Source organism: Acanthochromis polyacanthus, chromosome 11 (assembly GCF_021347895.1).
Source record: "Acanthochromis polyacanthus isolate Apoly-LR-REF ecotype Palm Island chromosome 11, KAUST_Apoly_ChrSc, whole genome shotgun sequence".
NCBI classification, from domain to species: domain Eukaryota; kingdom Metazoa; phylum Chordata; class Actinopteri; family Pomacentridae; genus Acanthochromis; species Acanthochromis polyacanthus.
Window position 1 is genome coordinate 16,051,344 of NC_067123.1, and position 27,159 is coordinate 16,078,502.

Genomic DNA, 27,159 nt, shown 5'->3' on the forward strand with positions numbered 1-27,159 from the left:
ATGTGCCATAATTGGATAAAACGCTGTTGAGGTAAAAATGCAACAGAGATTTTGCAGTTTCCATGCAGACTATAAAATATTGACATCTAAATGCTGACATGTTAACCTAAAGACTGAATGTCCCTTTACAGGAGCTGAGCTTTGGATTTGCAACTGGTCCAAACTTTAAAGATCGTCTGTATCAAGTCGTCCAAGTGATGCAAGGAGTGTTGTGGGTCGGAAGGATATATTTTCATCATTGCCATCCACATATATTGTTTTATTTTTTTAAAAAAAACAAAGAACTTGTCAGTATGCAAAGATACCTTGTTCTTTTTACACCTATCAAGGAGGTTAAGTTTTCATTACCGTTCAATAGCAGGATTAAACTACAATGACGAGTGAATTTGTTTTTATGATTTATGAGCATGGGCAAAAGTCATTCAGTTTTGGTGCAGGTTTGATTTGAATCTCATGGTGTAGATTATTGGCCGTGGAGCAGGTCTGCATGTCCCTCTACTTCAACCCTTTGTCCTGTCTTGTTTTTACAACACTTTGACCCCAGAAATGTTTGAAGGATTTAAATTACTGGTATGTGGAAGTGTCTTTTGTAATAAATGGTTGTCAACACAATGACAGTTTGTTTTTTCCTTCTCTCTCCAGTGATGGGTTGATTGCAACAAAATCCATGTATGTAATATGGAATAATTTACAGTGGCATACAATTTTGGGTTAATTGTGGATTTGCTACAATTATATAATTTCATGTGGATGCGTTTTAAAGTGACGATCTTGGTAGATACAACATGAGCAAGGATCTAGTCCGGAGGGAAAAAATGCCATCCTGTACTGATTAGACAGCTGTAATTCAATTTATAATTGAACTATTTTCAATTTCAACTAGAAAAAAATGTGAGTAATCAAACAATAGTTAATTGCTTTTTGAAGGTTGTTCAGATCACTAGCTTGTCCACTAGCAATTTTGTTTACACAGCACATCCATCCTCAACAGTTTTGCCTGAAGTCCACTATGTTCCTGAGTCATGGTACAGGATAGTGCATGATGTGAAATATGTATGGGCTAACAGGCTGGGAATTTAACAGCATACACATGCAAAAGGAGACCTGTTTGGCTACATTTATAAACGCCTATTATACACGTGTAGCTGTGGTGTATGTGCTTGATGGTATATTTCTTAAAGCTAAATCCTGTGCAGTTTCAGACTACCAATCTAATAAATTCATAGGTATAGGTCCTGTAACTACGACTGTAAAGTGGTTGAGACACAACCACCTTTCCTCGCTCTGGATGAAGTATTTAATGTACGGGATGTACGTGTCAGGACGAGTTGCAACATGACTACCGATAAAAGTCATCGCTTTATTTTGAAGGTTTAAGCGACCCGGTAGTTCGTCTTTGTTCTGTAATTAGTGAGGTAAACGTTTCAGACGACGTGACCCTCTTGACTTGCTAGCAGTGCCGTTGATGGTACCTTGCTGCTTTCTGCTCCAGGTTGACAAAAATAATAATAAATGAAACATAGGTCAGACATCCAAAAGTTGAGAACTTGGCCTGGTGTGTCTGATGCTACCCAGAAGGACTAGCTACGTGCTAACAGAGAGACTCTGCCCAACATCGCCGAAGGTGAGCATTTAGCTTTCCATTTCCAGATGACCTACCTTACTTGAGAGATACAAAAAATGATTCACCGAAATTATTAAAACATGGATCTATTACGTTATCATTTGATAATCTTACTTCGTAGTAAAGACCTGTAGGTTAGCTACGAACTACCTAGACCTAGGCAGCGTTAGCTAACTCACAAAGATGTTGACGTGGAATTATGTGGAGTATTTCATGCTTAAACTATCTGCAAATATCTCTTCTTTTCAGGGATGAAGAGTGGAGCTTTTTTTTGGAAGGCTGAAGAAGTTATGCAAGTTTGAACAGCAATAACCCCAAAACTAGCTAATACTGAGCTGATTCCTTCGTAGACTTTACCAACTCTTGTATAACCAGTGCTAACTTGCTGCTGGACAACTCTGAATGTAATGTTGCGGCACTGAAAGCAGCCTATGTAGCTTTGAAAATCACCAGGTTTAAAACAAAGAATGTAGGTGACAGGGCTGGCTTTCAAAGTTTAATGAAGTGAACAGAACGTAATGTACGTGGGGGCGGGTTTCCCCGTGCGTCTTTAGAGCTGCTCAAACACACCCACAGGTGTGTCTGAGGCCTGATAGATCATTTCCCTCAAACCTCGTGAGTCTTTGTGAACAAGAATTTCAACTTCACAGCTTAACTGGCATTTCATGTACACTTTCCCCTTGCTTTTATAAAGCTGCTGTGGAAACTTCAGCAAGAGGCGCTGAGACCTGCCTATCTGCTGATATTATTTCAATTCCAACAGGCTCTTTGAGAAAGCATGACGGCTGTGGTGGGCAGAGCATGGGGCTGGGTGTGCTCATGGGGCAGCACTACCATGTCAGAGAATACAACTTTGACATCTGAAGGCCATAAACAACATGGCTGTGATGGCCGGGGCCTCAGGGGATGGACCTCTTGGATTTGGGGAGGGTGGAGACATCAAAAAGACCAAAGTAGTCCAGTGGAGGAGTACTGGGAGGCACAGGACAAGTTTCCAGCCATAGAAATTGAAGATCTTGGAGCAGGGAAACTGGGGACTGAGGCAAGTTTACAAGATTCTTGGTGGAATAAATATGTAACCTCTTACCTTTGGCCCAGAAAAACTGAGTTAAGAGGACTACGACGAAGGAAACATGATAGTCGGAGTGGAGATGCATGGAACCATGATATTGATGGGGACTTTTCTGACTACGGAACTCCTCCTCCATCACCCACACCCTCCTCTCCGCTGACATCTCCTTTTCGACTGTTTGCACACAGCTGGAACGTGGAAATCCTACCAGACCACTATGAAATCTGTTTTAACTTCCTTCGTCACCTGTTTGACCTTTTTGTTGTTGGCTTCCTGTGGACTGTGTCTCCTCCTGCCAAGTTGATCCTAGAAGTGTTGGGGGTCCAGGGAGCGCTGAGGCTGTGGTTTCATGGTATGGCCATGTTTTTTGTCTCCACAGTTGGAATGGCAGGATTACTCTGGTTGATCCAGGAGTATCTTCCACAGTTTGCTTTGTTGTATGGAATCATCCAGGCATTAGTTATCTCTGTCAGTGTTCGACAGAGTGTGATCCTTGGTGTGGAGGAAGAAAAGAAAGAAAATGAAGAGGAGGGACAAGAGACAGATGCTATGAGAGACAGTAGGGAACACAGAGAAAAGTCTGCGGTTGCTAAAGACAAGTTGAAGACAAATTAAGCCGAAGGTAAGTCCCTTCATTCTTCTGATATGTGTAGGTTCACCATCTGATAAAAGTTACTGAAGTCATGTCGATTTCTGACAAGTTGTATTATTGTTTTATGACTACATAAACTGAATTTAAATTTCAAAACAAAAAATAGCATCTTCATGACAAACTGCTGAACAACAGGCCAACAGTAGCCTAGCCGCGCTAGACAACCCACGGCAACGAATTTAATTCTTTGCCAGGGTGGGTCTAGTTACCCTCCTTAAGGCTCGAGGTTGGATGCTCCTAAAACTCGCCGGACGAATCACCATGAAGTGTAGAGTCAGAAGGCAGGCGTAACTAAGTGACGACAGAGGCGCGACGATTCTGACAGAAACAACTAGCCTAGCTGCGCTAGACAACCCACAGCAATGAATTTAATTCTCTGCCAGGGTCGACAACAAAAACGACAACAGTCGTTGAGCTCCATTAGCACCGACTCTGAATAATCTTTCTGTTAACATGTCTGTAATATACTTGAGCTTCACCCATTGACTGAATAAATAAGGCTTCACCGAACTACCGCAGCCTCTGATTTCCGGCGCTCTAGGAGCCTATTCGTTGCGCTGATTGGTTGTATACCTACCCAATTGCTGCAGAGTGATTTAATAGACAACCTTTTAGCCCGCCTCCCTCCCTGTCGAGCGTGCCTAGACCCTTGCGTCTTCAGAACATGGGTCTAGTGCGGCTAGGCTAGGCCAACAGTCCAGTTTAGGTGAACCTAAAACTTCAAGGACACAAGATGATTCCGTATGAGCCTTGCACTAAATCAGTACTTATAACAGTGGCGAAATATACAGCTATTTAAGGTCCTCCAAACTGAATACTGTAAGAAGAGGAAATATTTAGTTTGAGCTCTTTCAGACAGCATACAATACACACACAGAGCATGGCCATAGTGATTATTTTTTCGTCTTGTTACTGCCACATTCGGACTGGTGTGAAACTAACTATAACCACTGATAAAATTGAAGGATTCTTTTGGGAGAGACAGTTTTTTCCCTTTTATTTCCCGAATCCTCTGCTCATCCACTGCTTCAGTCTTCATAACGATGCCTTCAGAGGAAAATACCCTGTCAGTGTCTCTTTTTGTTTAAATACCTTTTACACATGAGTGGTCATGACATAAATTCTCTGAAATAAATGTCAATATTGTAAGTTATGTACCCATCACAGCCACATTCTGACATTTGGACGTATGGTGGACTCATGATCTGCTGATGAACCTCTCATTATTATTTGTCTTTTGCCAGTGCTCAAACTGACAAGAGCTGGAATAAGCTACGAACATGAAACTTAGTCCATCAACTGTCAGTGACATGTTCATTTTTCCCAAGCGACATGAATCCAGTCGGCTACATAATTGCACTATGAGTAATGTGCAAAAATATGGAGCTAAAACGGAGACCGTATAGGTTGTCATTGACAATATTGTTATTGAATTTAAAGAATTTGTCACTGAAAATGACATTTGGCTTTATTTTGCATTTTAAAGTGAATTTCAGTTAAAATTTTTGGATTTTTTTCTTCTTCATGTCTGTGCTTTTAAAGATATTTTTGTTGTTTTACACTCAAAATTTGTTTTTGAACTACGTCTAAGTTCTGTTTTCAGTGACAACTTTCTGTCTGTCTTTTGGTGTGGGGGGAAGGAGTACCTCATTTGCATATCAATTACAAATCAATGAGCATCGCCCAGAACCTGCTGGTCTGTGACTGACATGACCAACAACGCCCTGCCTCTTTATGTTGTATTATGAATAGAATTCATATGTATATATTTTCAGATTTCTAAGATCATTATAAATCTTCCTTTAATGTTCAAGAGGCCTTGATTTATTGACAGCTGTAGTTTGTGATACACTTGAACTGTAGCATCTTATTCTCCGTTATATCGGTGGATCAACAAAAACTTAACAGAAACTAATTACTGAATAATGACTAAACCTTGCTGAGGACACCACGTAATGCAGGACTGCATTATATGACCACATATTTTGTCTGAATACACCTTATAAACGGGGATGGATGGGTTTATAGTTTTATTATTAGCATTACTAAAATAGATTAGTCTGCATTCTACATACATAGCTGCTGTTTGTCCTCAAACATCCAAAAGTTTCTAGTCTGACAGATGTACAAACATCACTATACATTACTGTAATTATCTGGACTTCACCTGTGCCATGCGCTGAACATCATCACTAATTCATGATTTATGTAAAATATACCGCCCGGTCATCTACTTAGCTTTTTTATAATGCTGACTGTCTGACCAGGACACTCGCATCTCCAAAATTGTTGGAGTAATTTGTTAAGCAAGCGTAATCTTGATCATTTGACCAGAGATTTGACATTTATGCAACTACTTTCTTGCCTAAAATAATTTTAAAACTACATTTTGTGTCACTATAACAGTAGTACTTACAAAAAATTTCTATTGCCTTTGTAGGTTTTCTCCTAGGCCTTTTCCGCTGGTTGATGGGAAATGCATCATGGGGTGCTTGGCCCCCCCAAATCCATGTGATATGTAAATGAGGCGCTCCTTGTCGGTCCCCTCAGACTCTCCTCCTCGCCAAAAGAGACAGAAAGGTGTCATTGAAAACAAAACTTTGAAACATTGTTAAAAAAAAACTTTGAATGTAAAAAAGAAAGTCTTTTGAAGTGCAGACATGAAGAGAAAATTGTAATTGAAAATCACATAAAAATATCAAAAAAGCCCCCCCCCCCAATGACAGCCTTTACTGTTTCTGCTTTAGCTCCATACAAAAACCACTCTCAGACAATCTGATTGACTTGACAGATTAAACTTGGTGTGCTCTTTGAAAACATCCATGGCGAATGTACTACGAAGTGAAATTAGTGGGTTAGTGAGGCATGTTGAGCCGGAAGTCAGAGTTTTCAGTGTCACAGAGGTGGCTCTCTTTCTACCTTTTCTTCTTTTCCATGGTTACTGATGCTGTAAGCTACCCTGGTTATGTTCAGAGTTTCACATTTAAATCAGCTGTAAGGATTCTTAATTTTTTACAACTATTTGATTGAATACATGCTAATATGCTTTTATCTAAACCCAGTGAATGAAGCTGTGTAGTTACAGTATCACATGCAACACGCTGCCATGGGAACCTGACATATATTTAATTGGTGATGCAGAAATTGTATAAATAGGTTTGTGTTTAGTCCTGATTTGCTGCCAAATCCGTTTACACTGCTGATACTGCAGCTGATGGAGCAAAGGTTAGAACACTGATTAGTTAATTGGTATTTATTACAGAGAATATTCAATCAGGAGCATTTTCAGTTTGATTTGGCTGCAAATTAAAGTGATGTCTTGCATTATGAAACAGTGTAAGGCCTAAATACACTTCAATATCATGTTTAAATATATGAAGTTTAAAATTTAACAGCTTTAGCGCAGCAATCAGTTAGAAATAATCAGCTGCACTGATCAGTAAAATATAAATATAAACACACGATTAACAGTTTTCTACCAGCATTCCTGTGCTGCATCATTTTCAGTAGCAGCACTTTTTACTGTCATAATTTTTATATTCTTCATTGTTCTCCTTTAACGGGGAACTTCGGTTTTTTTCAACCTGGGGTCTTTTTTCATGTCATTTCATACATGTGAGTGATGAAGAAATGAATTTTCGACATAGCTCCAGTATTTAGCCAGGCAGGCAGCTTAGCAGCTCAGCTAGCAAAAAGTATGGGGCAACTTGCCCCCCCCGCGTCAAAGTCCGCCCGAACGTGCTTTTTTCCCCACACTGACCGGCTCGGATAGTCTCAATGAGTGTCCCACAACATACGAGAGATGAGAAGTGAACGAAAACCTCCACATTACTTGGCGATCGCTATTTGTTGTGGTCTGTATCCAAATCTCAGGATGCTAGAAAACAAATCTCGTTCCGAAATCGCGCGATAGCTCGCACCAACACCGGTGTTTTGGCGCGAGCTCTCGAAGTAATGTGGAGATTTTCGTTCACTTCTCATCTCTAGTATGTTGTGGGACACTTGTTGAGACTATCTGAGCCGGTCAGTGTGGGGGGAAAAAAGCACGTTAGGGCGGACTTTGACGCGGGGGGGGGGGGGGGGGGGGGCAAGTTGCCACATACTTTTCGCTAGCTGAGCTGCTAAGCTGCCTGCCTGGCTAAATACTGGAGCTATTTTGAAAATTCATTTCTCCATCACTCACATGTATGAAATGACATGAAAACAGACCCCAGGTTGAAAAAAAACAAAGTTCCCCTTTAAAACAACATGTCGACTGAAGCACCTACACACCATCATTTCATTTTGTGCAGAAAAGTCACATGAACACACACAGTCTGAAGCAGGAAGCCTGAGTTGACAAAGTTGATAACTACCTTCTGATACCTGTTATCTCTGACTGGGGTTTTAGTTCTTGTTGAGCTGGCTGACACAGAGAAAGCCTGGCTGTGTAGACCTTGCTTCGTAGTGCAGCCCTCTGGACAATAAAGACCACCATGATGGATTTTTAGCTAATTTACATGTTGTAAAAGACAGTACCGTAACATTCACTGTTTATGTTCTGACTGCATCAATATCAAGTTTGGAATGCAGCCTCACAGGATTTAGCTCCAGTATTTTAATACAATGGGGAAAATTAGTTCTTCAACATTGCCAGAATTGAATAAGAAATTTTGACAAAGGGCAACACTTAAAACAACGTTACCCAGAGCTTAAACTGTCTTTGAGCTGTCCTGATCAAATTTAGCAGACACATCCTGTCCTCTCCTCTCCCACACATATGTAGTGACTGTTTGTTGCTCATGTTTTTATTTTTTTGGGCAGTTGAAGTGTTTCCTTCTGTTGAGTGCCAAAGGTTTGCAACCACTCATTGCTGGCTATAATAATTCTAATTATTATTTATTGTAACTGTGTCCCGCCATAATTAGGTACACAATTTCTGTCAGGTATGATAGCATTGTAGGTGGTTCCTTTCTACAGTGAAACTTTACAGAATAAGAAATATAAGCACTGCAATGTTGCCAATAATTCCTCATCCTCATCCAAAAACTAAGGTCCAATTTGCTTTTGATGATTTATTAAGGGACCTTAAGTATACAATATACAAAATATTAAATACATCAATCCCTCTGAGCTTTTCCACTCTCTTTGTCTCTGTACACTTTACGCAATACTTTTTGTTCAACTCCCTTTTTTTCTGTTGTGACACATGTCCAACCCACTTCCCGCTAAGATGCATCTGCATTATTTTCCTTTGTGTGCAACAAAACATTAGTGAGCAAATGGCAAAATAAACAAATCAGTCAAAAACATATAAAACAAAAATACTTTCCATTCACAGTGAATACTTATTGTCATAGTTAGCATCTGTAATTCTACTAATCACTTGGGTCTTACAATGTGCATACTTTTTCAATGGTAGGGCAAATTTGAAGGAGGCAGATCTGTAAACATACATGAGTTTATTATCACATACATGATTTTAAAGATTTACTGGGCTTTGCAAAAGTTCTGTTACACTTGTTGAGACATTCACGAAAATGAACACAAAGATTATTTGGTGCAATAAGATAAAACTTTTGGGTGCCACATTTCTGATTAATATTATCATTAACACATATATTGAAGTATTTGGAAAATAAAAAAATATCTTATTGCACCAAATCTTTGTCTTCATTTTGCTTGCATTTTACAAGTGTAACAGAACTTTTGCAAAGCCCGGTATAAATGATGCCGAAAACTATAAATTTAGATGGAAATTGAAATAAATAGAATTTGTCCTTTGTGGTGTTTCTAGACCACAAAAGGTCATCACAAATGTTGCTTCTTATCATCCTTAGAACTCTTAGAGGCCTGCAGTTTTAATGCTTGCAGTTTTGTTCTATGTGAATAAATACACTTTTGATTCTTTCAGAACAACAAAAACATATAAAAATAACAAATCAGAAATTTTAAAGCTAGGACCCCTGAACCTAGAACAGGCAAAGCACTGAATACTTACCTTCCAGAAGCAATGCAGTGTTTGAAGATTTCACGTCTTTAAAAATGTTATTATGGTGTGGACAATAAGACAGACTACTGTGCTATAGCGTCCTTTAAGTGAATGTTGATCAGTGCATATTTTGATTACAGTGCAGGGTGAAATTCATTTCTACTGCATCAGGCATATGAACTGCTGGTCACACCATTCTTCACATCAACTGTATATTTAGAGAGTTTGTCTTTTCCACAGGTACTGGAGAGAAGTTACAGTTGATTCAGGACTCCATCAAAGATCTGTCCAGCAGTATCACACCCTTCCAGCTGTTGGACATCACAACAGTGGAACTCCACTGACAGACTTTCACCGCGGTCCTAACTTAAGCAGTGTCACTTGTATTGCACATTTGTTACAAATTCACAACATTGTACTTGTGTCACTTTATGTTCAACACTATCGATATACATTTTCCAGACATTTGTGTTCAGTCGATCTCAAGTGTTGTCACCAGAATGTTGGCAATGAGAGCTACACAATACTCTGTATTTAAATGATGTTCAAGAGAAAATGTTCAAGAATAGCTTGTTAATTCAAAAAAAGAGGAGGATACCCACTATTTAGGGAATACTCTCATTTACATTTTATTTCTTGCTCTGTGGGACTACTTTTCTCATGATTCCTCTTAAGAGAGTCACTAGTTCTCATACCAGGTGATTGCTTTTGATGCATTTTTTTTGAGAAGTAATTATCAGATTTGATTATGGAAGAACCAAATCTGCAACCTGAGTCAGTAACAAAGAAATAAAGACTGATTCAGTTCACCGGGTTAAAAAAATGCTGAAACTGGACTTAAATTACAAAAGTATATTTCTAAGTCCTTGCTAAATTTATTGTGCATCATATGGTTACACTCAAGCAAAGCTTACTTACACTTATAAAGATCATGTATATCACGGCAGTCTTGAGCTTCCAGTGATTTCTGTAGCCCTGAATTTTCTATAATTGAGTCACTGAAATCCACGCGTCTGTCGCAAAAAACAAAAGAAGAAAAAAAATGCACATTTTGTTTATTTCATACATTTATTACAGATTTTCTGGATATATGACAAAATCTGGTGGGCCAGAAACATACACACAGCAGCGTTGATATTTGGTTAAACATCTCTTGGCCATTTTCACCTCAGCTAGGCACTATTGGAAGCGGTCTGCACACTTCTGCTTGTATCTTTGAGCACTACTCTTGACAGAATTGATGCAGTTCGACTAAATTAGTTGTCTTTCTGGCAGACTTGTTTTGTTTCTTCATCACAGTTCACAGGTTGTTGATGAGATTTATGTGAGGACTTTGGGGAGAATAATCTAAAACCTTTATTGTTGCTGATTTGCGATTCATTATTTTTTTAGATGTGTGTTGGGTCCTTCTTCATGATTCCATTTACTTTGTGTAAAGCATCAGTTCCACTGGCAGCAGAACAGCTCCAGAGCAGAATACTATCATCATGTTTGATGGTAAGTTTGGGGTTCAGGGCCTCGCTGTCTCTTCTCCAAGCATATTTTTGGTTATTGTGGTCAAGAAGTGCAGTTTTTGTTCCATCTGACCACAGAACTTTACTCCAGAAGGCCTTTGTCCATGTGATCAGCAGCGGATGATTTGGGGATCTGTAGCTGCTTTAAAGTGGCTCAAAGTGACTTTCCTGAACTGTTGAAATCACTTAATTGCTTTTTCAGATCTTTGTTCAGCTCCTCCCACCTGCTGTAATGTTTGTGGCTTAGTCTGATGAGATTACCGTTACATACATGGTCTTTATGAGTGTATGTAAACTTTTGTTCACACCTGTATATCCAGTTGGGGTGTGGTTCTATCGAAACTGAAGCTTCTACAAGCTTGTGCAGAGTGCTGGGCAGAAGGATAAAATGAATGTGCTGTATGTTTACTTGTGTGAAAATCTGAATTTGGTCAAGGGGCATGAACCCTAGGAGGAGGCACCAGAAAGTAGCAACCCTTACTGCTAATCTATAGGCTTAGACACCAGTCAGTCAAGCACCTACACACCACAAAATGTACCGTGTTAAAGCCATAAGATCTCCTTAACGCCACACTGATCTCTGATTTAGATTTTTTTTTAAATTAAATGTTCATTTGGAGACAAAGAATCCTTAAATGTAATTCAGTGCTTGCTTCTCTGTTTTATTAGCCATACACAAAGTGGCTTCAGCGCACAGCTGAGATGGTTGTTGCTTGATCTTAACTATAAGTCGTCAAAGGTTCATCATTTCTGCTCATGAATGTTCTTTGTATTTTATGTATTTTCACATATTGAGATAGCAAAAGTATGGAAGACCTGTACAGGCTGTGGAATAACAATTGCTGAAAATCCTACCACATTAAAATGGGTCACGTTACGCTGATATAACTTCAAGACCATGGTTCTGTCATTGTTGCTTGTGGTAGCAGGTGCCTGTTTAGAAATTTGAAGTATTAACACTATTGCCAGCAGCACACTTTAATGTTTACTTTGTATACAGTTTCATTCTGCCTTAATATCATTTTCTGTGCCATGATACTGCTTGTTTTGAACTTTACAGGGAATGTAAGCCCCACTCTTCCTCCACCAGTGTTTTTTTTTCTATTTGTGTTTTCTTGTAATGAAATTGATTTCAATGTATGAAAATGTAGAGGAACAAAACAAAACATGTAATTTGGTTTTATGCACAATAGCATGTTTTCCAGTCAACACTCCTGTCGGATGTGACCTAATTTGCCTTGTTTAAGCATGTGCTGCTTATCCACTTATTTGAAAAGATGTTAATTTGGAGTTGCTTCCCTCTGTCACATCCTGTAGGGTGTGGAAGCCTGTGGCGGGCAAGATGGAAATTGAGTTCATTGAAATGTCTTTGTGTATTCATGATGTATGACAAAATTTGGGTAAATTTTTGAAATTTTTAAAATTCATTTTCTTAAAAAGGGCCTAATAAAACAGTTTTTCTAATCTCTAATTTTATGATATTACTGTAGATTAAATATCTTAAAACTTTAAATTGTTACTACAGCAAAAAACACAAGTACAGAGACTTTAACTTTTGGGAAATTGTGGTGGATACATGAAGATAAATTTTGGGGGTGGGGATGGGATGTGAAGCTTCATTTTAAGGTTAGAGAGCATGGTGTCTGCTTTTTTCTTAAAGGGATTTTCACTTTGAAATATAATGTTATTGCAGTGTCTGTATATACTGAAAATTATTTCTCACTGTAATTTTCTTTTTAATTGTCAGCACTGCTGTGTTTCAAACGTTACACTATTTCATTTTAATGTTAAGAGCTACAGACGTCCATGGAGAGACTGTTTGTCATTTGTTGTTTTGTATTGCACCAAATCTTTATTAGCAATCCTAAGAATAGCCACTATTTCTATAGCTCTTTGTTGCTTTTTAGGTATTGCTTGCTTATATGGAGCTTTTATTGCAGTGATATTAACACTAAAGATCCCTTGTAAGGAAAGATATTTTTATACGAGCAGCCACGTGCTGGATGACTCTGGTAGGGCCTTACTGATGCACATGGCGTAACTTTTACTAAGATGAAGAGAAAGAGGGAAGCATCTGCTGAGACCTATTACTGTACATGTAATTTATCACCACTGAAGCCAATGCTATACTGAGGTTGAATATTCCAAATGGTTAATTAAAGCGGTTGCTCTTTTATGAAATTGTCTGCTTGTCTTGCTTTTAATTCTCTGCACTTTTTCTAGTCGTACGTGAAACTAAGCAAATGCAGTGTTGGGCTGCTGATTATGTTGGGATGACGTTAGAAGGAAAAATATAACAGCCAGCCTAATTAAAGATGAAATGATACTGGAATGTACAATGTTTGTTTCTGTTCATTTATGTATGCTGTGAAAGTCTGCTTGCAGATGCTTGAATAGGTAAACCATCACGATGATCACGCTTTAAGTCAGACTGGCAGTTCTTTTTTCTCATACTGCAGTCTTAGAAATCCTTCTCTCATTGGATTTAGAGCAGTGATGTAACTAAGAACAGCATACATTATGTTGAAGTGATACATAGCCTAACATGAGGAAGCAAAAGGTCATCAGACATTATCAGAGAACTGACTGCAAACTTCAGGCCTCCAAAAAGTGGATTATATACCGACTTCAAGACATGTTTTGGACAAAATATGTTACTGGCTTGTTTCGTCTGGATGTCCAAGGTTGGATTATGGCCATTTTTGTGGATTATTTTCATCTGTGTGTAATAATGAACCCGCAACTGTGAGTCACGCTGTGTGCCTTAAAGCCGTGCATAGAGAACGGATGGATGGATATTGGTTGTTCGTCGGACAAATGTGTTTATATTACCCACTGTGGTAATCACATCTGAAAGTGGTTTATACTGGCGGATTCATGAGAATCTAAGCTTTCCATCGGTGTATAATGTTTCTATCATCGAGGTGGCAGTATCGTTCTATTTCGAAAAATGCTTATGCAGATATCAAGACGCTGAACCTTAACGAGTCAGGTCAGTGATGGGTGTCACACGATGCAACGACACTACTTTTGGTTTCCGCTCTTTTTAAATACATCAAAATATCACTGAGAAATAGAAAAAGGGGAATCTTTGACAGTTTCACAAAAGATTATATTGCTTGAAATATTGTTTCAGACATTTAACTACTAAAATTATTTTTAAGGGGCTGCACATTCGCTTGGCGGCTGGCATTGTCCCAGTTCTTGGCCTGGGCCTGGGATCTTCTGCATGGAGTTTGCATATTCTAACTACACTGTACTTCTCGTTTTGTGTATCATGTACAGTGATCATATACTGGAACACTGCCTGGCCTCAGGTATTTAGTGTGGTCATAACTATACAACTTAATATGTGATCATGTACCATGTAAGAAAGGTTGAGATTCAGGGGTTTTTGTCACAGCTACATGACTCGCCAAGTGACATCAAGAGATCTGGATGTCCCCGGGTTCAGGACAAACTGCAGGAAAAGAACTATTGCCTATAGAGGAGCAAAGGCCTGGAACTCACTTCCTTTGAACATCGGAGACATTAATAACAAATTACTGTATAAAAGGAAGATTATGCAACTTCTTTTTCAGCAATAATTGTTAGATGATGTGTTTTATAGCATACTCTTAGATTTGTTTTACTTTATTTTTGCTTTTAATAGGATATTATTGTAATGTATTATGTATGTTTTAATGTTTGGAAAATTTTGATTTTTATGTGTGGACCCAGGAAGACTAGCAACCACTTGTGGGAGCTAATGGGGATCCTAATACACAATAAACAATAAGCACAGTATCTTCAACCTTCACATTTTGACACTTGGATGGTTTTTGGGACTAAATCAGGATCAACACCTAGAGGCAAAACAACAGAACCTTCATGATATGGAGACCGTTGGTTAACATTTGCCAGCATTTAAGCAGCAATATTTGGAGTAGTGTTTGTGCTCACATGATGAATGCGAGTTCAATAATTCATCACCTTGAAGTACTGGCTTGGTCTCCACCACCTCTATAGCAACATGTGCTACTGTTCAGCTGGTATTAGTGCACAAAGGGCCTTCAGAGCTTTTGCACTCAACAGCTGCCTGCTGCTGGAATAAGGCTAATGTGAGCGCTGAAGCAAAGGAAACCACTAGGCGGGGTTGTTACAATGAGCGACACATTTTTTAAAAGTTATAAAAAAAAAAATCAATGCAGCTTCGAAGTTCTAATCACATCAGCTGATACTGTACAAAAGCCTTGCATTGTCTGTCATTCCAAACAAAGCTGCAGCGCATCAAATTGTCACAAGCCATTTGCGGCCTTTTGGGGATGTTTTAATCAAGCCTTTAGAAAACACGAAACAGAAACACCTTGCTTTTTATATTCATGCAACACTGCAAATATGGATTCATTTATTTAAGTCTGTCAACCCCTTTTTGTATATTTTTGTTTGGGGGAAGAGTGAGAAGTACGTTTAATTTCAAATGTATTCATACTCCATATAATATGCCTTACTAGTGCCCTACTCCTCTCTAATATATAACACACAAAGGTAAACCATTTTAATCACAGTCCAAAACTTTAATTAACATTAAATCTGTTTTCATAATGTCAATAGTATATACAGGAAGGTGTATTGCCAGTATAAGAACAATGTACACATGTAGTTATGTCAATGAGTGTACATAAAGTGGTGTCATAAATGAATTGAGTATAATACACAGTTCTGGCACATATCAAACTTGGTCTGAAACTGTAGAGAAGGATGATGATGATGAAGTGTGTATCAGGTTAAGTTGTGGTCATAGCTGAGACAATGCCTGGGTCTGCAGTCATGCAGCTTCACCTCATCTGTTCTGTACACCATCTTAGCTGTGATCCAATTACACATTCACACCCTGGTCAGGACAGGACCTCAGTTCATAGAACGCTGCGTCTTCATTGGTATACAGCGATAAATCATGTGAGACACTTTTCATAGCATAGCAGGAAAAGCACAAATATCCATCATTTTAAAGTAAAGTTCATAGATTAAAATTATACATTTGATTTTCTGACATGCAGCTGAATTTAATGCGAACCTGTGAGTGCTTCATCCAAGCAGTTAGGTGAATTAGTACATTTAAAATACTCTTTTTCTTTTACATATCCACACTGATGTTTACAACACAACCATCCTCTACTTTCCCTTCACTCATAGGGATGGGTATCGTTAGGATTTGAATGGTACTATTACGTTTACCGATACTGCTTATCGGTCTGGTTTGATTGTTTTTTGTTTGATTGTTTTGTTTTTGAAGGCAAAAACACGAAACAAATTAAGAATTGCACAAATGTACCGTGTAAATGTACACTGTCCATCCAAAAAAAGTCAGACACTCCATTATATCATTGGACTACCTTTAGCTCTGAGAACAACATACATTCACTGTGGCATCGTTTTGATAAGCTTCTACAATGTCACAACATTTATTTCTGTCCTGAGATGCATTCATTTTCTACTAAGATCTTATATTGACGATGGGAGAGCTGCTCAGAGTCTTCTCCAGCACATCCCAAACATCCAAAGCCCCAATGGGGCTGAGGTCTGAGGTGGAGGCCAGTCCATTTGTAAAAATGATGTCTCATGCTCCCTGAACCACTCATTCAAAATGTGAGCCCCATGAATCTTGGAATCGTCATCTTGGAACATGCCCATGCCATCAGCGAAGAGAAACTCCATCGATGGAAAGACCTGATCATTCAGTATATTCAGGTAGTCAGCTGACCTCATTCTTTGCTCGACCTGACCAACCCCAGATCATAACCCTAACCCCACAGGCTTGTAGGCACTAGGCATGAGTGCATCATTTATCCACCTCTCTTCTTACCCTGATGCCCCCATCACTTTGGAACAGGCTAAATCTGGACTCATCAGATCACATGACCTTCTTCCAATGCTCCACAGTCCAATCTTTATGCTACCTAGCAAATTGAAGCCTTTTTTCTCACTAGCCTCACTGATCAGTGGCTTTCTTAGAGCTACACAGCTGTTTAGTAGAAGGCCAATGGAAGGCTCTTACCTATTTGCTTTGTTAAATCTAAGTGGCGACTTTGTTTTGGACAGGCAGTGTATATAGACACTAATGTGTTGATGGAAGGATCAGAGTACTGTGGACAGTGTCACAAGTTTTACTCACAAACTAAAATATGACGCAGTGAGTTTCATTCAACTGTCCAGCATCATATGAGAATTAAAAGCTCCACATTGAACAGATGTTAGGTAAACATCAACACATTCCTGATAAAACCTTTGTCACTCTTCAGTAAAATGAACGCAGGACTCAGACCTTTTTTTTATTTTTTTTTTTACTTAGTTTGACTAATCCAGGCTTACATGATGCTAACCTGATTAGATCACCTAGCTAATCTCAAACCAGCTAATGCAGTTTGGCCAACGTACAGCATTTCAGCCTCAGATGAACTTAGCTCCTGATGTACTACTTTGAAGTAACAGCAACGTCAGTGAAAAGCAAAATGGGCACAGGCATGACTGGCTGGCATGGTGCTATGGCTACAGAATGGCTATGCATCATTTCAAATGAGTGATTTTCAAACAGAGTCCCCCTCTAGTCAGAATGATACTAGATGTTTGAGGCTAATTCCAATCATATTTGAGAATTTCAAAAATATTCAATAATACATCAACCAATAATGTCTTTGAATATACTGGCTAAGATATCAGTCAAAATAAATTTGTTTTTAACCAAACGAAAAACCAACGTCAGTGTGCCAAAGTCTCTCAGAAAAGAAAAAAAACTGTTGCTAAAGCCACAAACAATAAACAATAAAATAGCATTGAGTGACCAATTTATGAGCTGGATTCATACAGCAGTAAATCAAACTAAATGTAAAGCAGTCAGTTTTTTCAGTTATATTTCTTACATTCATATGAACGTGTTTATTGTACTTACGACCTCGTTGTGAATAAACTGTGATGATAACACAAACAGATTCTTTTGTAATTCAGCAATTCCTATGCTCTCTCCTAAAAACTATTTAGAACATTTTTCTTTTCTTTCAGTTATTTTTTACTCCATACTGTAGGTCCATTTCCTCTAATAATGTCAAAGACATTTCTAAGAGAGAACTTCATAATTTTGTAAATGCAATTTTAAAAAAAGCATTAAAAAAAGAAAAGCTCCATTGATGTGCAATGGGAGAAAAAAAATACTATCTCATCACGACATATATATGCCTGCCATTTTTGCAATCATCTTAGATTGATCACACATAGTACAATCACATATGGAAGATTTGGGCCTTGGGCTGAAGGGAGGGCTGGGGTGGGATGGGACAGGCAGGACATGGGAGGGGAATGGCAACCTTAAATACTGTAACCAAAATACTGCAGCAGCTGTTCTCTGTTTTTATTATTTTCCTACCTCCAATGTGTGCCGCAAACAACATATATTATAGTGAAGTTAATGGAAAACTCAATAAAAAAGAAAAGCTCCATTTTAAACCTTACTTTCTCTCTGGGTTATGTGGAATTAATTTACTGAAAATGTAACAACTTTCTGCTATTGGTCCCAGTTGACCTGTTTTTTTCCAATGGAAACTTTCTGGAAATAGTTCAGAAATTATGGGCCTAAGACACCACTTGGATTGGAGAAAAAATTCATGACACTTATGTTAATGCGTTTCAACTTTTACAAGAACTTCCTCAACAGAAATTATACTGTCATCACTTTAGTTGTATACAGGTCGATGTTTGCAAATAAGGAATCCAGATTAACGTGGTTACGTGGTCCTACAGCTGCAGGAAGGAGTCAGATTTTTTTTACATGTACTGATTTTATTTGATGACATTGCATTACTGATCATTATTATAGCTTCTTTATACTTTAGTGAAAAAAGCAAAATCAAATGATTTCACAAAAATCCTAAATAACAAATAAAGCCCAAGTCTGTAAGATAGAGTCATTATTTATCTGAGAATGACTGAAAATGTTTTGTGTTGCTACTGTAAGGTTAAGTCATGATCCAACTAACTTGTGAGTGAGCTGCACTATTGCAGCAGAACCTGCAGGTAAGAACAGAGCTGGATTCCCTAAAACTGATGACGTACGTCTAACAGATAATATGGGAGGTGCTGAAATCACATGTAGTAATTATGGAGTTAGAGTACTGCCAAATATGGATTGTCAGCAATCATCACAAAAACTACATTAGCTTTGTAACTGATCTACAAATCAAAAACAGCAAACACTGAACTCAAAATAAAACCAAGATCTTTGTGAGCAGCCAGTCTTCAATCCACTGTATTCTAATTCTCACACACAGACTGTGGTCAGCTTCGAATATCAGCAAGTTCAGAATTAAAACCAGAAAATAAATTTAAAAAAACAATGTGCTGCATTACATACAATTAAGTCTTCCACTTCATCAAAGGATATTACACCTCCAGACTGCATATTATTGCCTCACTAGCTCCAACTCTTCAAAACTCCTCATATACTGTGTTCCAGAGATGCCTCACAGTCAGAAAGTCCATTATACTGCTGCAGACGGTGCAGTGTGATTGCATTTTGCCTTGGAAATAGAGGCATGGAGCCTGCTCTGATTACAGTGATATTATAATTGATGCTTTTTCCGTTTTAGTCAAGTGATGACCTCACATTCCTGCTGATGACCATTTTCCAAAGTACTTTTGAAATGGTTTTGTGTGTGTCATTGGCAGCCGCTCATTATTACGGTATGGCAATGTATTGTTCAAGTCCTGTAGCTCTTCCTAGAATAGAGTTCTGGTAATGTGTCTAAAGTGTAGTTTGTAGAAGGGGCAAACTGGCCAAAATGTGTCAAATAAAACTAGTTACAACTGGGCAGTGGGTGATGATGCATTTTGTTTAAAAACAGCTCATCAATTGAAAACTGTTGACTGTTTGAGCAGCATAATCAGATAAGTTAATATATTTGGGTTTTGGATAAACAACCCATTTTAAAATGTCATTTCAAGACTCAAACTTGCCCATTTTCTCTTTGACATTCTACAAGAACCAAAAAAACTAATGAGTTAATCAACAAAACTTCTATCAATAAGTTGATTGTCATAAAAATCATTTTCACAAGATTGCAAAACTTCTGTTGACAAAAATAATAGAGAAAAAAATACTTATTTAACTGAGAAAACATTTGGCAGATTATCGGGTCATCAGCGATGACATTAATTGTCTGTCCACACAACACGGACTAAAATGAAAGCATAAAGATCAATGTGATGGATTACAAACCTTAAAGTTTATTTTCATAGCAGAGTGAAAGGAATGGAAGCCAACAGCTGACCAGAAAACACAAAAGCATTTGAAAATCTACCATTACTGTATTTTACATGCTTTGGAAATGTGCAACAGTAATGTACTGCATATGGTGTGTGATGTATTGTAGAAGGGCTAAAACATGCAAAAACACTGAAATTACCCTTTATTAACAGTATGCCTACTTTGTGAATGAGCCATCATTCCACATTACATATGTTATTCAGCACAATACTGAGCATGCTTTTAGATATTGAGAGGAGAGCATGACTTTCAATTAGCCTAATTCAATAATCCATGATGTTGCTCTGTGTGTTTCAGAGCAGAGCAGCAGTGCAGACGTAATTCTGCTCAGACAGCTGGGACTTTCTGACTCATGACTGCAACACAGCACCAGGTTTGCCAGTGATGGAGCTAAACTAAAAACAAGAGTGCAGTTTCGTAATGTGTCACCGTCGTGGTGAGAAAACCCCACAATCAGCCTCAGTGCTCACTAGTGGGTGTGCGACCCTCCAGAGTTTGGAGGAACTGTGGTCTCCCCGCCCCCCCTCTGTCCATGACCTCTCCTGCCGTGGCCCAGAATACAGTGAGCGCTGCCACACCCTTCATCATCGTCGTCTCCCTCGCTTTCAGAGGACGACTCTCCAAACTGTCGGGGCTTCTCATAAATACAGCAACCTGAAACACAACACGAAGGATTAGAACTGATCTAGGGGATCTTCATCTATAGCTCAAGGCTTCACTGACTCATCATACGCTGCTAGTTCTCTGAAAATCTAAAATTCAGCGTGACACTTTGTTCAGACATTTCTGGTCTTAAAAGGAGCTTGTGATAAAAATAGCTTTCCAGCTGCTGCTGGATTTCATAAATCAAGTTGTGCCAGAGATAGAAACAGAGCGAAACCTTCCTCTTAATCACTGCAGAATTATGTATCAAGGATTTTATTTACTTTTTAATGCACGCCAGCTCTGGGTATGCATGAGTTTGGAAGATCATTAAAGCTGCTGTCCGGAGTTTGAATCGCAGCGTCTCCCAAAACACTGTTGGTCCCACCCTCCCTCCCTCTGATTTCGCCCCTTTATTTGTGCACGCGCGCAGTACATGAGAGAAGTGCCCGGAGTGCTGCAGCATCTTTCCTGTTTTGCTGTTTTCCACTCTTCTACATTTAGTACATTTAGTAAATAATAAAGGAATTACGTTAGAATGCTGTATTGAGTCTAACTTGTCCTAATACCAAAATAACATGAATCTGCTAGGACGAACGAGTAAAGTTTCAATATGTGATTACACTCGTGTATCCCTCTCGATGACGTTGTTTATCAAACTTGGTGCATTTACGCGTGTATATGTGTTACATTGTTTATTTATTTCCATCTAGAGTTCAGAATTGCATGACTCCTCTGACAAAGAGTATGTCTCAGACGCCCCAACATCTTCCTCCAGAGGTCGGGCATCTAAACGAAGCCGTCAGGCGGGCTATGGAGGCCGTGGTCGGGGAGCGACGCGAGCACCCTGAGCCAAAAAACGTCCTGCAGTCTCTTGGCCTGACAAGCCGTGGGATTGGTAACTTTTCTGGAAGTTGCTGATCCCTGATGCTCTCTCCTCCACAAGCAAAACAAATGTGCGCGCGGTTGCGTAGTGCGTAGCTCGCCCACCTCTGCATGGGCTTGCTTGCTGTGCGCGTAACCGTTGATTGACAGCATGACAAAGCTGAAGCTCGAACTTGATTGGTCGGCAGCGACCGGCGCTTTTTGGAATAACATGGGGGTCTATGAGAGGAAGGCGGAGCTCAGGAATAAATTTTCATATCGTGTTATACTAACTTTATATTATAGTATCGAACTAGACTAACACATTTAAGCTTTGTTAAACAATGATACATAAATTGAAAACAAACGGAAACTCCGGACAGCAGCTTTAAGGCTGAATGAAAAATTAATTACCTTAACCTTTATATGAATTAGTTTGGGGATCAATGAGTGTGGGCAGAAATGATTTCTGAGATAAACGAATTTTGACATTATGGCAACTTATTCAAGTGTAATCCATCATACGACACATTCAAACTCTTGGCATTTTATACTAAATTTTGCCCTCTTTAACTTAAAATAATCATGATGATCATAATGGTTAATTTATGCATTCCATAAATGGTAATTTTTGGGATTACCTTGCTCAGAAATGTCATCACCTCACACGCCATGTGTGCTGTACATGTTTTTAGCACGTTTCATGATTAATACTAGAAAAGCACTCGGAGAGCGCATACCTCCGCCATGCCATTTGTCTGTCTGTCCGTCTGCGTGTCCGTGTGTGTGTGTGTGTCTGTCTGTCTGTTAACAGCATAACTCAAAAAGTCAAGGACGGATTTTCACCAAATTTTTACAGGATGTCCGGAAGAGCAAGAGTAAGAATCGATTAGATTTTGGAGGTGATCCAAATCACCATCTGGATCCAGGAATTTTTTGAAGGTCGAAGGACAATTGAGAGATGGCCGCCTCGCGGCTGCCGGCGGCCTTGCGGCTGCATGGTTCCCACCATGAAGCATGGAAGAGGAGGTGCTTTGGTGGTGACACTGTTCAGGATTTATTAAAAACTGAAGGCACACTTAACCAGCATGGCTACCACAGCATCCTGCAGTGACATGTCATCCCATTCGGTTTGCGTTTAGTTGGACCATCATTTATTTTTCAACAGGACAATGACCCCAAACACACCTACAGGCTGTCAAAGGGCTATTTGACCAAGAAGGAGAGTGATGCAGTGCTGCATCAGATGACCTGACCTCCACAGTCACCTGACCTAAACCCAATCCAGATGGTTTGGGGTGAGATGGACCGCAGAGTGAAGGCAAAAGGGCCAACAAGTGTTCAGCATCTCTGGGAACTCCTTGAAGAGTGTTAGAAAACCATTTCAGGTGACTACCTCATGAAGCTCATCGAGAGAATGCCAAGAGTATGAAAAGCAGTAATCAAAGCAAAGGGTGGCTAAATTGAAAAATCTCAAATCTAAAACATGTTTTGACTTACTTCACACACTTTTATTTACTACAGAATTCCATATGCATTCATTCAGTTTTGATGCCTTCAGTGAGAAACTACAATGTAAATAGTCATGAAAATAAATAAAAAACATTAAATGAGAAGGTGTGTCCAAACTTTTGGCTGGTAGTGTGTGTAAAAACCAGCGTTGATGATGCAAAATTTAAAAACTGAACATATCTGAATTTTGGAACTTCAACTCTCATCATGCTGTCATGAATTAAGGTGCAGGAGGGCTACAGCCGAAGTAGCCTGTACTTCAATACATTTTACAGTTTTCACCATAAAATGTCACATAACATTAGTATTTACACCACGGATGTACAGACTGAGTTGATACTAAAGATTCAAATAATGAGAGAGTGTGAACTCAAGTTGCAAGGGTTGTCATTTATTCTAAGATGAGTACGATAACTTAATACATTTATCTGCATGGAAAGAGTTACTATTACTCATCCCAAGGTGTGCAGAGCCACAGTGTAAAAAGAAAAAAGTAAGTAAAAAGGAGGGGGGGTGGGGTGGGGGGGGGGAGAGGAAGTAAATTCTACATAATTTCATGTTTGAATTGGTTCATTTAAAGAAGTCGGTTGCAACAGAAGTTCCTTTGGAAGAACTGGCTCCTGTCACAGTTCAGCTGTGGTCCCCTGCCTGTCTGTCGGCTCCGCCCCCCTCTGTGCTGCACGGATCATCAGAGCATTTTCTCCAGCTGCAGAGGGACCACAGCTGGAGGTAATCACCAATCAGCAGCACATAAAGCCTGGCTCTGCCAAACACTCAGTGCTGGGTCATTGACTGAAGAACACCTGTCTGGTCTGCTCTGTTCATCTGCTACCACTTGGATTTATATCTGTCTGGTCTGCTCTGGTTCCCCTCCGCTCTAGACTTCCCTGTCTGCTCCGGTCTCACCCACCCCGCTGTCCCCGCCACGACCCTGCCACCAATCCCCGTCTACTCTATCCTTGCCCTGGCTCCCGACCCCCACCCAGGACTGATAATTTGTGAGTCTCCCGTTTGTTTAGTTATAGGCCCGTCTGGTCCGTCGCCCTTGGTTTAGTTTGTTCCCTGTCCTGTTTATTTTTTGTGCCTCCCGTGTGGAGTGTTTTGAGTTGAGTTTGTTTATTAAATCATTTAATTTTCTGCCCGTCCCTGAGTGTCTGCTTTTGGGTTCACCAACACCATGCCGTGTAACAGGCTCCAAATATCTGACTGTGAATTTAGATGTAGCTTGTCTCCAAAGGCCTACAACTTTCAGTGAAGGTATTTTACAGTGATCAGTCACAACATTAAAACCTTCTGTTCTTGAAGCAGATCTGTTGGAAGCAGAAACAATTATTAGTGCAATGGGCAGTGTAGGAATTAGAGAGAATAGGACAAGATCGAAATAGTGATGGCTAGATGACTGGGACAGAACATCTTCAAAATGGCAGGTCTTGTATAGCGTTTTCAGTATGCAGTGGTATGTACCTACCAAAAGTGGTCAAGGTTATAAGGGTTAGAGTGACAAGTGGCCCATGTGGTCTGATCTCAGAGATACAGTATCAAAAATGGCTGAAAGCATTAATGTTGGCTATGATAAAAAGGTGTTCGAGCACACAGTGCAACACAGCTAGCTATGTAGCCGCACACCATTCAAAGCACCAACAATGAGCAGGCGACTATCAAAAGTGGACCATAGAGCAGAAAAGGTGATCTGGTATGATGAATTTCATTTTCTTTACACCGTGGAATGAGTGTCTCTGTTTACTTGCTGAAGAGATGGCAGCAGAATGCACTATGTGAAGAAAGTGAGCTGGCAGAAGCAGTGAGACGCTTTGGACAAAGTTCTTCTGTGAAATCTTGGGTCCGAGCATTCGTGTGGTTGTTCCAGTGACATGTACCACCTTCTTGAACATTGTAGCAGACCAAGTGCACTCCTTTATGGCAACATGCAGGCTGCCACACAGCAAAAAGTCATAAAGCATCTCTGCGATGTTCTGGAAAAACAAGTCTAATCCCTAAAGTCTCCACCGAGCAATTTCAAGGACTTTAAGGATCTGACATTGACAACTTACACCCTTATGGTACAGAACAGATTCAGAAGTCTTGTGGAGGCCATGTCTGTTTCCAACCTACACTATTAGCTCGGTGGTTTTAATGTTGTGGCTGACTCAGTGTAGGTCATTTGATTCAGAATACCATCATAACATTAACTTAATTACATTTCTGTGTCTGTTGTAATAAGGAAGACAAACTCACACTTTGAAGACCTTCTTCCCAAGTGTTCATTGTCGACAGTGTCACTAGACCACTCCACCTTCTTCTCAGTCTTTCTCTTCCTCAGCTTGATCGTCAAGCTTCGTCCCTCCTGTAACACGTAAGAGGTCTGCTGTAAGATACTGGGCATCAAATATAAATTGGGCCAAGTGTTAACCCATGTCAGCACAGAGGAAGAAGGACCTGGATCCTGGTTAATTGGTCATTCTAAATTATGTGAATGTGAGTGTGCTTGGTTGTCTGTCTCTCTGCATTGGCCACATGGTGGACTGGTGACCTGTCCAAGGTGTCCCCTGACTTCACCCTAAATCAGCTGGGATAGACTCCAGCCCCCCAGCAATCTCTACAGAGGCTCAAGTGGTGCATAGACGATGGATGGATGTCTTTCACCTCACACCTCTCCAGTGAGCGAGGATGGTCAGGCATGGGGCATTTGGTGAAACAAGATGGAGTGACTTAACAGCACTTGTAGCCAGCCTTAAAATTCTACCTAGAAGTGTTGGATTTGTACAAATCAATGAAGTTGTTCTACATTTAAGCGGAAAACCACTTATTCCCAAATCAGAGCATTATCATGGTGAAACAGAAAAAAGTCACACACAGAGCTAGGAGAAGACTAACGTGTCCTGCATGCATAATTTAGATTTCTCTTCAATGGGACAAGGATACAAAGACCCAACTGGAAAAATATGGACATTGACAAGAAGCACATGAACAGTGGCTTCTACATATTTATGACTGATACACTTAAAATGTACATCAGATGCATCCTTCAGTATATTGTTACAGTTGAATTATGCGATGTGACAGCCTATTTATAATATCAGTAAAGCAAGAAAACGTCGATAGTTCGATTATTAGTGTGTCTACATTCAGAACCACAACTGAACCTGTCCGGAGAACCACAACCTGTCATTCCAACCACAGGGGGTTACTGTTAATTCATAACAAGCAGAAGGTTTGACATCTCTGTGGCTGCTGTAATGTCCAAAGTTACTAGCTAAAATCCGAACAAGCACCGTGATTTATTGGAACTTGACGTACCTAACGGACTGGGCCGCGTGAAGCTTGACAAGGCAGGGCTATTACAATCCCAGGCTAATATAATGACCACTGTGTACAGGTAGCACGACATCGTTAGCGCTGTAAAAACGTGTTTGTATTCTACTTGACCAGTGGTAGGCAAAACAGTACAAACAGTCTTTACGACCAGCTCTTGAGCATTTACCTGCTGGGGCGGTGGCGGCGTGCTCGTCTGTACTGTCTCCGTTATCGTCTCACTTGATGTCCCGGGAACCTCTGCCATCCCTGGTACTGCTTTGCTAACCTGCTGTTAGCTAGCTTAAAGATGCTAACGAACCAGAGTGACGCGTCACTGATGTGTAATATAACGTTCTGACAGCTACAATTACAGACGTACTCCACTCACAAGCTGTATTATTAATGAAAAAATGTTGGCCTGAAGAATAGGACGTGTGGATCAGTAGTGAGATGCGGCTAACACAAGTCAAGCTCCACAACAAGCAGTCAGACTCAAACCGGAAGTGTCATGTTTTCAGGTCAAAACTATCAGCGTGAATCAAAGAAATAAAACACATCACACCCAATCACTGGATTGTATAATTATTTTGTTTGTGCTATTTGTAGTATTTATTATGTCAATAATGTATTTTTTGGCAATTAATAGCTTCACAAGTTATTTTATTATATAAATTTGGTAGTATGCTCCAATGACGTATATGCTCTGTCCCTTTTTCTTG

At 39.6% G+C, this 27,159-nt stretch overlaps 2 protein-coding genes across 2 annotated transcripts; one reads left to right on the forward strand and one right to left on the reverse strand.

The window, feature by feature from the left end:
- Positions 1-1,386: 1,386 nt before the first annotated feature.
- On the forward strand, positions 1,387-13,014 carry c11h6orf47 (chromosome 11 C6orf47 homolog). Its single transcript, XM_022220261.2, has 3 exons — positions 1,387-1,624; positions 1,874-3,318; positions 9,560-13,014. The coding sequence occupies exon 2, from the start codon at positions 2,403-2,405 to the stop codon at positions 3,309-3,311; it is 909 nt and encodes a 302-aa protein (XP_022075953.1). The 5' UTR covers positions 1,387-1,624; positions 1,874-2,402; the 3' UTR covers positions 3,312-3,318; positions 9,560-13,014.
- Positions 13,015-15,368: 2,354 nt separating this feature from the next.
- On the reverse strand, positions 15,369-26,953 carry ppp1r11 (protein phosphatase 1, regulatory (inhibitor) subunit 11). Its single transcript, XM_022220265.2, has 3 exons — positions 26,628-26,953; positions 25,382-25,490; positions 15,369-20,782 (listed from the first exon to the last, which is right to left on the reverse strand). Exons 1-3 carry the CDS (start codon positions 26,703-26,705, stop codon positions 20,598-20,600), a joined length of 372 nt encoding a protein of 123 aa, XP_022075957.1. The 5' UTR covers positions 26,706-26,953; the 3' UTR covers positions 15,369-20,597.
- Positions 26,954-27,159: the final 206 nt, after the last annotated feature.

Excerpts from the sequence above, each read along its gene's own strand:
- c11h6orf47 (XM_022220261.2), top strand. The coding sequence starts at position 2,403 with ATGACGGCTGTGGTGGGCAGAGCATGGGGCTGGGTGTGCTCATGGGGC.
- ppp1r11 (XM_022220265.2), bottom strand. The coding sequence starts at position 26,705 with ATGGCAGAGGTTCCCGGGACATCAAGTGAGACGATAACGGAGACAGTA. Across the intron at positions 25,491-26,627 it reads CGCCGCCACCGCCCCAGCAG|GAGGGACGAAGCTTGACGAT; the intron begins GTAAATGCTCAA and ends TACGTGTTACAG. Across the intron at positions 20,783-25,381 it reads GGGAAGAAGGTCTTCAAAGT|GTTGCTGTATTTATGAGAAG; the intron begins GTGAGTTTGTCT and ends GTTGTGTTTCAG.